This window comes from Herpailurus yagouaroundi, unplaced genomic scaffold (genome assembly GCF_014898765.1).
Source record: "Herpailurus yagouaroundi ecotype Mexico unplaced genomic scaffold, PumYag 28, whole genome shotgun sequence".
Classification (NCBI taxonomy): domain Eukaryota; kingdom Metazoa; phylum Chordata; class Mammalia; order Carnivora; family Felidae; genus Herpailurus; species Herpailurus yagouaroundi.
Genome location: NW_024412376.1, coordinates 58,253,482 through 58,267,187, shown reverse-complemented (window position 1 = coordinate 58,267,187; position 13,706 = coordinate 58,253,482). Strand labels below are relative to the sequence as shown.

General features: G+C 36.0%; 1 protein-coding gene across 3 annotated transcripts in view; it reads right to left on the bottom strand.

Moving 5' to 3' along the window:
- Positions 1 to 13,706, bottom strand: part of SCLT1 (sodium channel and clathrin linker 1) — a 231,976-nt gene that overhangs the window by 69,117 nt on the left and 149,153 nt on the right. For all 3 annotated transcript variants that reach the window (XR_005789878.1, XM_040474102.1, XM_040474107.1), the window contains exons 14-15: positions 8,111 to 8,182; positions 104 to 178 (exon numbers count right to left, since the gene is read on the bottom strand). Coding sequence is in view for 2 of the 3 variants with exons in the window: in XM_040474102.1 (XP_040330036.1) it covers positions 104 to 178; positions 8,111 to 8,182 (147 nt within the window). In the remaining variant the exon portion in view is untranslated. The remainder of the gene's footprint in view (positions 1 to 103; positions 179 to 8,110; positions 8,183 to 13,706) is intronic.

The window sequence follows — 13,706 nt, the reverse complement described above, 5'->3', positions numbered from 1 at the left end:
AAACACTCACTTATAATATAGGGATTGCTAGTAGGCAGTGTGATGAAAGCAAACAGTAATAGTGAATATCTGCAGTTGAGTTTAGGTATTTTTTCCTTTTTACCTTTTCTAGTTCTTCTTCCACTGCTTTTTTCTCCCTAATGGCTCGTTCAATTTGGCTTTGTTTTTCAGCACACTCCTATAAATTCAATTCATATTGTAAATAAATATGTTTGTAAAAACTTAAGAAAAAAATGGGTAAAATGATTTGTTTGTAACAAAGAAATACCAACAAACAAATTCTTGTTTGTAACAAGAATACCACACTTACCCTATCAACAGAGCATGACCATATTGATTATTTATTTATTTATTTTTTTTTTTGGGACAGAGAGAGACAGAGCATGAACGGGGGAGGGGCAGAGAGAGAGGGAGACACAGAATAGGAAACAGGCTCCAGGCTCTGAGCCATCAGCCCAGAGCCCGACGCGGGGCTCGAACTCACGGACCGCGAGATCGTGACCTGGCTGAAGTCGGACGCTTAACCGAATGCGCCACCCAGGCGCCCCACCATATTGATTATTAAACAAAAACAAAAAAAACCTCAATCTTCAAAGAGCTGCCTATCTCAGGATTTCAGAAATCGCCTCTAGCACAGAATGTCAAGGAGTTCTAAGTAAACATACTAAATGGGTGACAGAGGTTGAGGGATTCCAGAGAGAAATAAGACCCCTTTCTCATATTAGTTGTATTCATATACTCATATCACGTATTTTAATTTCTTAAAAATGTTATTTATTTTCAGAAGGAGGGGGAGGGAGAGAATGCATGCGTGAACTAGCAGTGGAGGGGCAGAAAGACTGGGAGAGAAAGAGAGTAAGAAGCCCAATTCACAAACCATGAGATCGTGACCTGAGCTGAAATCAAGAGACCTCTTATCATGTATTTTAAAAGGAAACACAGAACTGGGCAGTGACACCATATCCTGAGGATAACCTGTGGCCTAAAATGTACATGGGTATAAAAATTCAAAATTTTTTTTTGGCAAAACTTATAAACAGCCAACGTACATAGTAAATTTTATTAACATGATCATTAAACATTTCTGCTCATGAGGCACCTGGGAGGCTCAGTCGATTAACCAGCCAACTTTGGCTCAGGTCATGATCTCGTGGTTCATGGGTTCGAGCCCCGCATTGGGCTCTGTGTGGACAGCTCAGAGCCTGGAGCCTGCTTTGGATTCTGCGTCTCCTTCTCTCTCTGCCCTCCCCTGCTTGCACTCTGTCTCTAAAATAATAAATAAACATTAAAAAAAATTTTTTTTAACATTTCTCCTCAAAAGGCTTTAATCAGTAAAACTGAGCAAGCATCTCAATCAGTTGATAAAATTTAATATTTTGCAAATGAGACTAAACTAAAAACAACCTTTATAATGACTGGCTCCTCACAGCTATTTGTTTTTAACTATTTATTTATTTTTGAGAATCAGTGTGATTATTTTCTACTAATTGTAGATTATGCTTTGGATGAACCCGCTTACTGTCAGTACACTACTAATTAATATTCAACTATCTTTAGCATAACTTTATTTTATTTTTTATTTTAAAAATGTTTATTTATTTTGAGAGAGCATGTGCACCTGTGAGTGGGGGAGGGGCAGAGAGAGAGGGGGAGAGAGAATCCCAAGCAGGGATAGATCCCATGACTTGAGCTGAAATCAAGAGTTGGACGCTAAACCGATGGGGCCATCCAGGTGCACTCAGCATAACTTTATTTTATGTAAGTACTGTATATCAAAATGTTTTTAAATTTTGAAATAAGCTTCTAAATTGTGAATTCTGATTATAATGAAGATCTTAACCCTATGTTACAAATCAGATGATTAATCTAAATTATCTTTCATTAAGCTAGAATTATTAGTGCACAAGAAATGAAACTTTAAACATTCCATATATATTCATATAGTAAGTCGCTAATCTATGAAAAGGTAGTTTTATGGCGTGATATTTGGGATTTCTTCTATGTTGATATGTGATTTTTAATAGACTATTTTTAGAGCAGTTCAGATTCACAGAAAAATTGAGAAGTCAGAGATTTCTGCTATGCTTCTTGACCCCATAATATGCAAAGCCCTCCCCTATTTTCAACATCCCTCACTGTAGTTATACACTTGTTAATACTGAGGAACCTATAATGACACAACCTTATCACTCAAAGTCCATAGCTTACATTAGAGTTCACTCTTGGTGCTGTTCATTTTGTGAGTTTGGACACATTTATAATGATATGTATTCACTACAGAGTAGGTACAGTGTCCTAAAAATCCTCTCTGCTTCACCTATGCCTATTTATCCCTCTCTTCTCCTTAACTCCTGATAACCGTCAGTCTTTTTACCCCATAGTTTTGCCTTTCCAAGAATGCCATACGGCTGGAATCAAACAATATGTAGCCTTTACAGACTAGCTTCTTTCACTTAATAATATGTGTTTACGTTTCCTCCACGGTTTTTTTCATGGCTTGATAGCTCATTTCTTTTTAGTGCTAAATAACTGTCTGAATGTACCACAGTTTATCCATTCACCTAACTAAAGGACATCTTGGTTGCTTCCAAATTTTGGCAACTGTGAAAAAAGCTGCTATAAACATCCATGTTGAGTTTTTTTGTGTGGACATAAGTTTTCAGCTCCTTTGGATAAATACAGAAGAGTGTAATTGTTGGACAATATGTTAAGAGTATATTTAATTTTGTAAGAAACCATCAAACTGCCTTCAAAAGTGGCCATACCATTTTGAATTACCACCAGCAATGAATGAGAATTCCTGTTGCTCCACATTTTCCCCAGAGGTTGGTGGTATCAGGGTTCTGGATTTTGGTCATTCTAACAGGCATATCTGGCACATACTTGATGTAATGAATGGCACCTCATTATTACTTTAATTTGCATTTCCATGGTGACATATGATGTGTAGCACCTTTCTGTATGTTTATATGCCATCTGTATATGTTCTTTGGTGACGTGTCTGTCAAGGTCTTTGGTCCAGTTTTTAATTGAGCTGATTTCTTACTGTTGAGTTTTAAGAGTTCTTCATATATTCTGGATAACAGTCTTTTGTCAGTTATGTCTTTTGCAAATATTTTCTCCTAATCTGTGGTTTGAATTTTCATTCTCTTGACTATCTTTCACAGAGCAACTTTTCATTTTAATGAAGTCCAACTTACCAATTGTTTCTTTCATCAATCGTGCCTTTGATATTATATCCAAAAATTCATTACGAAACTCAAGATCATCCAGGTTTTCTTCTATGTTATCTTCTAGGAATTTTATAGTTTTGCATTTTACATTTAGGGTTGTGACCCATTAAAAAAAACTTTTTAATGTTTATTAATTTTTGAGAGACAGAGAGGCAGAGCATTAGCAGGGGAGAGACAGACAGGGAGGAAGACAAAGAATCTGAAGCAGGCTCCAGGCTTTGAACTGTGGGGCTCAGACTCATGAGCCATGAGACGAACTGAGCCGAAGTCAGACACTTAACTGACTGGGCCACCCAGGTGCCCCAGGAATGTGACCTATTTTGAATTAATTTTTGTGGAGGGTGTGTCTGGATTCATTCTTTTACATGTGAATGTCTAATTGTCCTAGCACCATTTGCTAAAAAGACTTATCTTTGCTCCACTGTCTTGCCTTTGCTTCTTTGTCAATGATCAGCTGACTGTATTTATGTGGGTCTATATTTTACTCCATTCGAGGTTGTTTTATTTCATTTTTTTTATTTCATTGATCTGCTTGTCTATTCTTTCACCAAGATCACACTATCTTGATTATTATAGCTTTAGAGTGAGTCTTGAAATCTGGTAGTATTAGTCCTCTGACTTTCTTCTTCTCCTTCAGTGTTGTGTTGGCTATTCTGGGTCTTTTGTCTCTCCAGATATACTTTACAGTCAGTTTGTCAATATCCACAAAATAACTTACTGAGATTTTGACTGGGATTGCACTCAATCTATGGATCAGGCTGTGAAGAACTGACATTTTGACTGAGTCTTCCTATCCATGAACATGGACTATCTCTTCATTTATCTACTTCTAGTTTGATATCTGTCATCAGTTTTCCTCACACAGACTTTGTATATTTTGTTAGATATATATCTAAGTAATTTTTTTTACATGCTAAGGTAAATGCCACTGTGTTTTTAGTTTAAAATTCCACTTGTTAATTGCTGATATGTGGGAATACAATGGACTTTTGTATATTAACTCTATATCCTGCAACCTTACTATGCTATGATTGCTTCTTTCTTTTTGGTTGAATTTTTTGGGGTTTTACTTTTATTTTTTATTTTAGAAAGACAGCACACAAGCAGGGAAGAAGGACAGAGGAAGAGAGAGAGAGAGAGAGAGAGAGAGAGAGAGAGAGGGGGATTGATTTATTTTTAGGCAGGCTCCATGCTCAATGTGGAGCTTGACGTGGGGCTCAATCCCATGACCCTGGGATCATGACCTGAGCCAAAATCGAGTCAGATGTTCAACTGACTGAACAACCCAGGACCCCCCCACCCCCACCACTTTTTTTTTGTTTTCTACATAGATAATCATATCAAATTTCTTCCTTCCCAATCTATGTAACTTTTATTTCCATTTTTAGTCAAATGGCATTAGCTAGTACTTCCAGGATGATGTTGAAAAGTAATGGTAAGAGGTCACATCACTGCCTTGTTCCTGATCTTAGTGGGAAAGCTTCTAGTTTCACAGCTGTAGGCTTTTTGTAGATATTCTTTATCAAGTTGAGGAAGTTCCCCTCTGTTACTAGTTTACTGCAAGTTTTTATCATGAATGGGGATTGGATTTTGTCAAAGCTTTTTCTATAGCTGCTTATATGATACCCATGTGATTTTTAATGTAGACATTAGTAACAAGGTTGGATCACACTTCTGAATCTGGTGAACGGCATATAAATAATGGTATGTTATATACTATGCATCTCTCTCTACCCAATTCACCATTTCACTGCCCAATGATGACAAAAAAAAAATATTTGGTTAACCTCAAACAACAAAGTTAAAATTAGAAAAGTTGAACCTTTCTAGAAAAATATACTAATTCTATTAAAAATTCACAGTAATACTAAAGCGAGTATTTAAAATTACTATTATTAAAAAGCCTTCATGAATATTTACTATTAATCACCACCAACATTCCTACCTTTTGGGCACAATATGACCAAATGATAACTAGATATTTTTTCAAGTACTCATGGAGTATTTCCAAAATTATACCCTATAGTGTACCATAAAGAAAATCACAATAAATGTTAAGAATCAATATCATATAGACTATAATCTATGGCCTCTATTTAACTAGATTAGAAACCAATAATAAAAAGATATCTAAATACCTATGCACATGGAGATTCAAAATTAGACTTCTAAAAAATTCACATATCCAAAAAAGATCATATTGAATTTTTCATTTTACTTGTATAAAATTTGGGCATTTATAACCAGTCTTTTTACTATTTGCTGTAGATTAAAGTTCATTTTATTTATTTATTTATTTATTTATTTATTTATTTATTTAGAGATCAGGGGAGGGGAAGAGAGAGAGGAGAGAAAGAATCTTAACCAGGCTCCTCAGCACTGTGAACCTAGAGTCCAAAGCAGGGCTTGATCCCCTGAACTGCAGGATCATGACCTGAGTCAATATCAAGAGTTGGATGCTTAACCAACTGAGCCACCCAGGCGCCCCACTATCTACTGTAGGTTAAAAATAATCTCTCCTATTTGGCAGAATTAAAACCTTGAGTTTTCTTAAGAGAAACTGTAGGAGAAATAAAAGCTGTGTTGCTCTCCAAAGGGAGACATGTGGGTAGAGAGAGACTGGTTCTGGCCTTTTCTTAAACCTATCAAAAAAAATCTGCACACTAACTTAAAATACAGGTTTTTTTTTCCTTCCTGCAAGCATAACTTAGTTTGGGGTTAGCTAAAGTATGCTTAACCTCCCTCCTTGACTTCATGTTTATGGTCCAGCTGATAAAATTGGTATTTAAGAATATAAATCAATAGCCAACATCAGGTTATTATGTCTCAAACTATAGTGTGAGTTTCTGAGTTACCTGACAAAATCTGCTTTTTATTTTATTTATTTATTTAAAAAAAATTTTTTTTTTCAACATTTATTTATTTTTGGGACAGAGAGAGCCAGAGCATGAACGGGGGAGGGGCAGAGAGAGAGGGAGACACAGAATCGGAAACAGGCTCCAGGCTCCGAGCCATCAGCCCAGAGCCCGACGCGGGCTCGAACTCACGGACCACGAGATCGTGACCTGGCTGAAGTCAGTCGCTTAACCGACTGCGCCACCCAGGCGCCCCAAAATCTGCTTTTTAAAGTAGTTGAACATGTCCTCCTTCAAACATATTTCTCAATGTTTGATATTTCAAACACTTTTCAGTTATTCAGGACAGTTCCCCATGGAATCAACATGACATCACATAATATTTAATATCTTTAGAAAAATCCACTTAGCTATGTAGTATAATTGTTTCACTATAAATCCTAAGAAATATAATTTTTGGCTCGAAATTGAGTTTACACAGCTCTGGTTGTGTAAACAGATAAGAATTATTTTTAAAAGCCCTGCAGATCTTATCCAACACACATTCATTCCTTTGGGAAAACAGAAAGAGATAATGTTCTTGTCCTTCCAGAGTTTACAAGCCATTAAATGATCCTGAACTGGGGAAAGACTTTCTTCTAGCTACGAATCTACTCAAAGCTAAACCAGTCCCTGTAAGACAACAAGCAAAATAGCAAGGTAATAGAAGAAGTAGTAAAACTTGAAAACAACAATTAATTAGACATGACTATTTGGCCACACTGCATCCCATTAGTTTTACTTAATGTTCCTACATCCTTAACACAAATGACATTAAACAAAAAGTAACACTGGTTTCTAGTCTATTACTCTCAGGACCTGTACACAAAGACTAAAGTCTCAAGATGTACATTACAGAGTTTGTAGAATGTGGAAAAAGATCTGTTCTTTCCTTCAGAATTGTTTAAATATTAGTCAATAAGTATTTATTAAAATACATACTGGGAAAACACTGTGCTAGGCAATGAAGATAAAAGAAGGCATAAGACTTTTCTCCTTCAAGGTGTTTATAATATAATTGGAAAGATAAGATTTGTATAAAGTAAGAGAAAAGGAGAGTGAGGGAAGGAGATGGGAGATGGAAAGAGAACTAACATAATGTAACATATTTATTACAAGACATAAGTTGTTGCTAAGTTTTGTAGGCAGCATTAAAAGTGAGGTAGAGATTCAGAAAGGATTAGAGTTTGTGAAGTGGAAAATATCTTCCCAATCTCTAAAAATTCTTGTACTTTCATTCCCCTATAAGCAAGGTTATTAAATTCCATTTCATCATATCTTAATGTTAAATTTACATATTTAATCTCACCTCTATCGAAACAAGTATTTTTTTTCCTTTCTCCTCTTTGCCTATTTATCCTTCAGTACTCTATCTCTTTTGGGAAGCTTGTCTTTCTTCTATCCCACTGATATATATACTTTCTCTTACTTTCTACTTAATCTCCCAGATGAAACTAGCATGTGTTAGCAGCTGCAGATGGGTGCTTCATAGCATGCTGTGCATTGTCAAAAAAAAAAGTAATAGTAAAATGTGATAAATGCCATCCATCTGTCCTCCTAGACCACAGGCTCCAAGATTACAGTTAACATGTTTATCTTGATTTTTAATCTTTTCCTAGAATCTAGCATAGTTCCTGGCTTAGTATCTTCTGAATGAACAAGAATGTGCATTACAAGACACATTAAAATGTATCCTGGCTTTAAAATAAGCAATATTCAGGGTCGCCTGGGTGGCTCAGTTGGTTAAGCTTCCAACTCTTGGTTTTGGCTCAGACCACGATCTCATGGTTCGTGAGATGAAGCCCCATATCATGCTTTGTGCTGACAGCATGGAGTATGCTTGGGATGTTCTCCCTATCTTTCTCTCTCTACCCCTCCCCTGCTCTCTCTCTCACCCTCACTTTCAAGGTGAGTAAATAAACATTAAAAAAATAAGAAAAATAAAATAGATAATATTCAGAAGAATATAGTCTTCTAACCTACCATTTGAAGGGCTGAAAGTTCTTCTGTTAGTCGAGAAATCTGTACATTATACTGTTTTCTTGTGCTTGCAACCTGTAATTAAGACATTCATAAATTGTTTAGATTCACAAAAATTGATTAATACCCAATAAAAATATTTAGGATAATTTTGAGAAAAAAATAAAACTTTTATGGCATAAAAAATAAATAACCACCTGAGTATTAAAGAGTCAAGAATTATTTAAAAAAATTTTTAATGTTTATTTTTGAGAGAGAGAGAGAGAGAGAGAGAGAGAGAGAGAGACAGAGTGTGGCTGGGGGAGGGGCGGAGAAAGAGGGAGACAGAATCTGAAGCAGGCTCCAGGCTCTAGGCTGTCAGCAGAGAGCCCGATGGGGAGCTGCGAGATCATGACCTGAGCTAAAGTCAGACACTTAACTGACTGAGCCACCTAGGTGCCCCTAAAGGGTCAAGAATTTATCACAACAGTGGAAGGAGAGTGAATTTCTATGAAAACTTACCATATTTGAAGTGAAAACTGGCAACATTTCAAAATATTTACTTATTAATCCCCTTATAGGTATTAAGTCATTATAGGTTAACATAAATAACATTTTATGAAAAATAAGTTCATTTTCCAAAATAAAAAATTTTCTAGAAAAATGTTATTATTTTACATTTTTGTAAATTTCCTTAATGTTTGAACAGGGGACAGTCAGATTCACATTATCTACTTCTGTGTTCAACCTGTTGTGTTGCTTACCATCAGCCTCTGGAAAACACCACTGTACACTCATCAGAGAACGAGTATGAAAAAAGAAAACAGTAAACTATAATTATGAAAGTAGGTGTGACCTTCCAGATTCTCTGAACAACACTTTAAGAACTGGTGCCATAGAGCAAGTCAAGAGAAAAACTGAATTGCACACTAAAAACGTAACTCGTAACTTTTAAGGCACTTTTGTTTTATAAGAAGAAAAATATTTTCATATTGCATATATTTCAGTATAAAGTAAATTACTTTGTGAGAAAAACTCTTATTTCAATTAACATTTAAAATACTTCAGAAACAGTATGACTTATGTGTACAAAATATTTTGAAGAATTAGTTACATCTCATCAAGATGACTCCTATGACAGTATATTTTTCTAATTAATAACTACTCATACTTTTTAAAAAGACCATGAAGGAAGGAGGAATTAAGATGGCAGAGCATCATGGAGATCCTGAGCTTGTCTTGTCCTTGAAACACAGCTAGAACAGCACCAAACTATTTTGAACGCCTAGGAAATTGTTTGGATGATTAATGCAACAATCTGCATAACTTGAGTTTGTCCTTAACCTATAAGGGAAGATAGGTCAGGGTTGCAATAAACCTATATACAAGAAATTTTGCAGGCCAAAAAGGAGTGATATATTCAATGTGCTGAATTGGAAAATTATGCAGCCAAGAAATCTTTATCCAGAAAGGCTGTCATTCAAAATAAAAGGAGAGATAAAGAGTTTCCAAGACAAACAAAAACTAAAGGAGTACGTGACCACTAAAGCATCCCCGCAAGAAATTTTAAGAGGGACTCTGAGTGGACAAAAGAGAAAACAAAACAAAACAAAGATCAAAGCAACAAAGACTAGAAGCACCAGGGAACATTACCATAAACAACTCTATAGGGAACACAAGGGCACTAAATTCATATGTTTCAGTACTCACTCTAAATGTCAATGGACTAAATGCTCCAATCAAAAGACATAGGGTATCAGAATGGATAAGAAAACAAAAGACACATTTATATGCTGCTTACAAGAGACTCATTTTAGACCTAAAGACACCTACAGATAGAAAGTAAGGGGATGGAGAACAATCTATCATGCTACTGGTTGTCAAATGAAAGCTGGAGTAGCCATACTTATATCAGACAATCTAGACTTTAAAATAAAGCCTGTATCAAGAGATGAAGGAGGGCATTATATCATAATTAAGGGGTCTATCCATCAAGAATATCTAGCAATTGTAAACATTTATGCTCCAAGTGTGAAAGCACCCAAATATGCAGAAAATCAACAAGGAAACAATGGCTTTGAATGACACACTGGACTGGATGGTTTAACAGATACATTTAGGGCATTTCATCCTAAAGCAGCAGAATACACATTCTTCTTGAGTGCACATGGAACATTCTCCAGACTAGATCACATACTGGAACACAAATCAGCCCTCAACAAGTACAAAAAGATCAGGATCATACCTTTCATATTTTCAGACCACGAGTTTGCTATGAAACTCGAAATCAACCACAAGAATAAATCTGCAATAACCATGAACACTTGGAGATTAAAGAACATCTTACTACAGAATGAATGGGTTAACCAAGAAATAAAAGAGGAAATTAAGAAGTACACAGAAGCCAATGAAAATGAAAACATGACAGCCCAAAACCTCTGGTATGCAGCAAAGGTGGTCATAAGAGGGAAGTACATAGCAATCCAGGCTCTCCTAAAGAAGGAAGAAAGGTCTCAAATACACAACTTAACTTTACACCTTAAAGACCGGGAAAAAGAACAAATAAAGCCCAAAACCAGCAAAAGAAAGGAAATAATAAAGATTAGAGCAGAAATCAATGATATAGATTGAATCAAAGAAACAACAGATCAACAGAACCAGGAGTTGGTTGTTTGAAAGAATTAAGAAAATTGATAAACTTCTAGCCAGATGGATCAAAATGAAAAAGGAGAGGAGAATGAATAAGGAGAATGAAAGAGGAGAGATCATCACACCAGAGAAATACAAACTATAATAAGAGAATATTATGAGCAATTATATGCCAACAAACTGGTCAATCTGGAAGAAATGGAAAATTTGAATAGACCCACAACCAGTAAAGAAATTAAATCAGTAATCAAAAATCTCCCCAAAAACAAGAGTCCAGGGCTGGAAGGCTTTCCAGGGGAATTCTACCAAACATTTAAAGAAAAGTTAACACCTATCCCTTAAACCTGTTCCAAAAAATAGAAATGGAAAGAAAACTTTCAAACTCATTCTACAAGGCCAGCATTACCTTGAATCCAAAACCAGACAAAGACCCCCTACTAAAAAGGAGAACTACATACCAATTCCTTTGATGAACATGGATGCAAAAATTCTCAACAAGATACTAGCAAACCGGATCCAACAATACATTAAAAGATTTATTCACCACAATCAAGTGGGATTTGTTCCTGTGATCCAGAGCTGGTTCAATATCCATAAATCAATTAATGTGATACATCACATAAATTTAAAAAAGGGTAAGAACCACATGATCCTCTCAATAGATGCAGAGAAAGAATTTGACAACATACAGTATCCTTTCTTGATAGCTGTTAAGAAAGTAGGGATAGAAGGAACATACCTCAAGATCATAAAGACCAGATATGAAAGACTGACTGCTAATATCATCCTCAATAGAGAAAAACTGACAGCTTTCCCTCTAAGGTCAGGAACGCGACAAGGAGGCCCAATCTCTCCACTACACTGTTATTCAAAATAGTGTTGGAAGTCTGAACCTCGGCAATCAGACAAAAAAAAAGAAATAAAAGGCATCTACATCAGCAAGGAGGAAGTCACACTTTCACTCTTCGCAGACGACGTGATATTTTATGTGGAAAACCTGAAAGACTCCATCAAAAAACTGCTAGAACTGATCCAGGAATTCAGCAAAGTAGCATAATATAAATTCAATGTACAGGAATCACATTTCTATACACCAATAATGAAGCAACAGAAAGAGATAACAGGGAATTGATCCCATTTACAATTGCATGAAAAACCATAAATATCTAGGAATAAACTTAATCAAAGAGGTGAAAAATCTATACACTGAAAACTATAGAAAGGTTATGAAAGAAATGGAAGAAGACACAGAACAGTGGAAAAACATTCCATGCTCGTGGACTGGAAGAACAAATATTGTTAAAATGTCGACACTACCCAAAGCAATCTACACATTCAATACAACCCCTATCAAAGTAACACCAGCATTCTTCACAGAGCTGGAACAAACAGTCTAAAATTTGTATGGTACCAGAAAAGACCCTGAATTGCCAAAGTAATTTTGAAAAAGGAAACCAAAGCTGGAGGCATCACATTTCCAGACTTTAAGCTGTATTACAAAGTTATAATCATCAAGACAGTATGGTACTGGCACAAAAACAGACACATAGATCAATGGAACAGAACCCAGAACCCAGAAATGGACCCACAAACGTATGGGCAACCAATCTTTGACAAAGCAAGAAAGAATATCCAATGGAAAATAGACCATCTTTTCTGAACAGTGTTGGGAAAACTGGACAGCCAAATGCAGAACAATGAATCTGGACCACTTTCTTACACCATACACAAAATAACCTCAAATTGGATGAAAGAATTAAACATAAGACAGGAAGCCATCAAAATCCTAGAGGAGAAAACAGGTAACAACCTCTTTGACCTCAGCTGTAGCAACTTCTCACTGGTCTCCAGAGGCAGGGGAAACTAAAGGAAAAATGAACTATTGGGACTTTATCCAAATAAAAAGCTTCTGCACAGCGAAGGAAACAATCAGCAAAACTAAAAGGCAACCGGCGAAATGGGAGAAGATATTTGAAACAACATATCAGATAAAGGGTTAGTATCCAAAATCTATAAATAACTTATATCAAACTCAACATCCAAAAAACTAATAATCCAGTGAAGAAATGGGCAAAAGACATGAATAGATACTTTTCCATAAGAGAGATCCAGATGGCTAACAGGCACATGAAAAGACGCTCAACATCACTCATTAGCAGGAAAACACAAATCAAAACCAAAATGAGATACCACCTCACGCTTATCAGAATGGCTAAAATTAACAACTCAGGCCACAACAGATGTTGGCAAGGATGTGGAGAAAGAGGAATCCTTTTGCACTGCTGGTGGGAATGCAAACTGGTGCATTCCCTCTGGAAAACAGAATGGAGGTTCCTCAAAAAATTAAAAATAGAACTACCCTACGACCCAGCAACGGCACTACTACATATTTATCTGAAGGATACAAAAATGCTGATTCAAAGGGGCACACGCAGCCCCTTTTTTTATAGCAGCTCTATCAACAATAGCCAAAGAATGGAAAGAACCTAAATGTCCATCCACTGATGTATGGATAAAAAAGATGCAGCATATATATATTCAATGGACTATTACTCAGCAATCAAAAAGAATGCAATCTTACCATCTGCAACAAGGTAGATGGAACTAGAGTGTATCATGCTAAGCGATGTAAGTCAGCCAGAGAAAGATAAATAGGACACAATTTCACTCATATGTGGAATTTAAGAAACAAAACAGAAGAACATAGAAGAAGGGAAACAAAAATAAGATAAAAACGGAGAGGGAGGCAAACCATAAGAAACTCTTAAGTACAGAAAACAAACAGGTTTGCTGGTGGATAGTTGGGTGGGGGGATGGGCTAAATGAGCAATGGGCATTAAGACAGTCACTTACTGGGATGAACACTGGGTCTCATATTATTATATGTAAGTGATGAGTCACTAAATTCTATTCCTGAAATTATTACACTATGTGTAATATACACTATTACACTATGTGTAATATACACTAT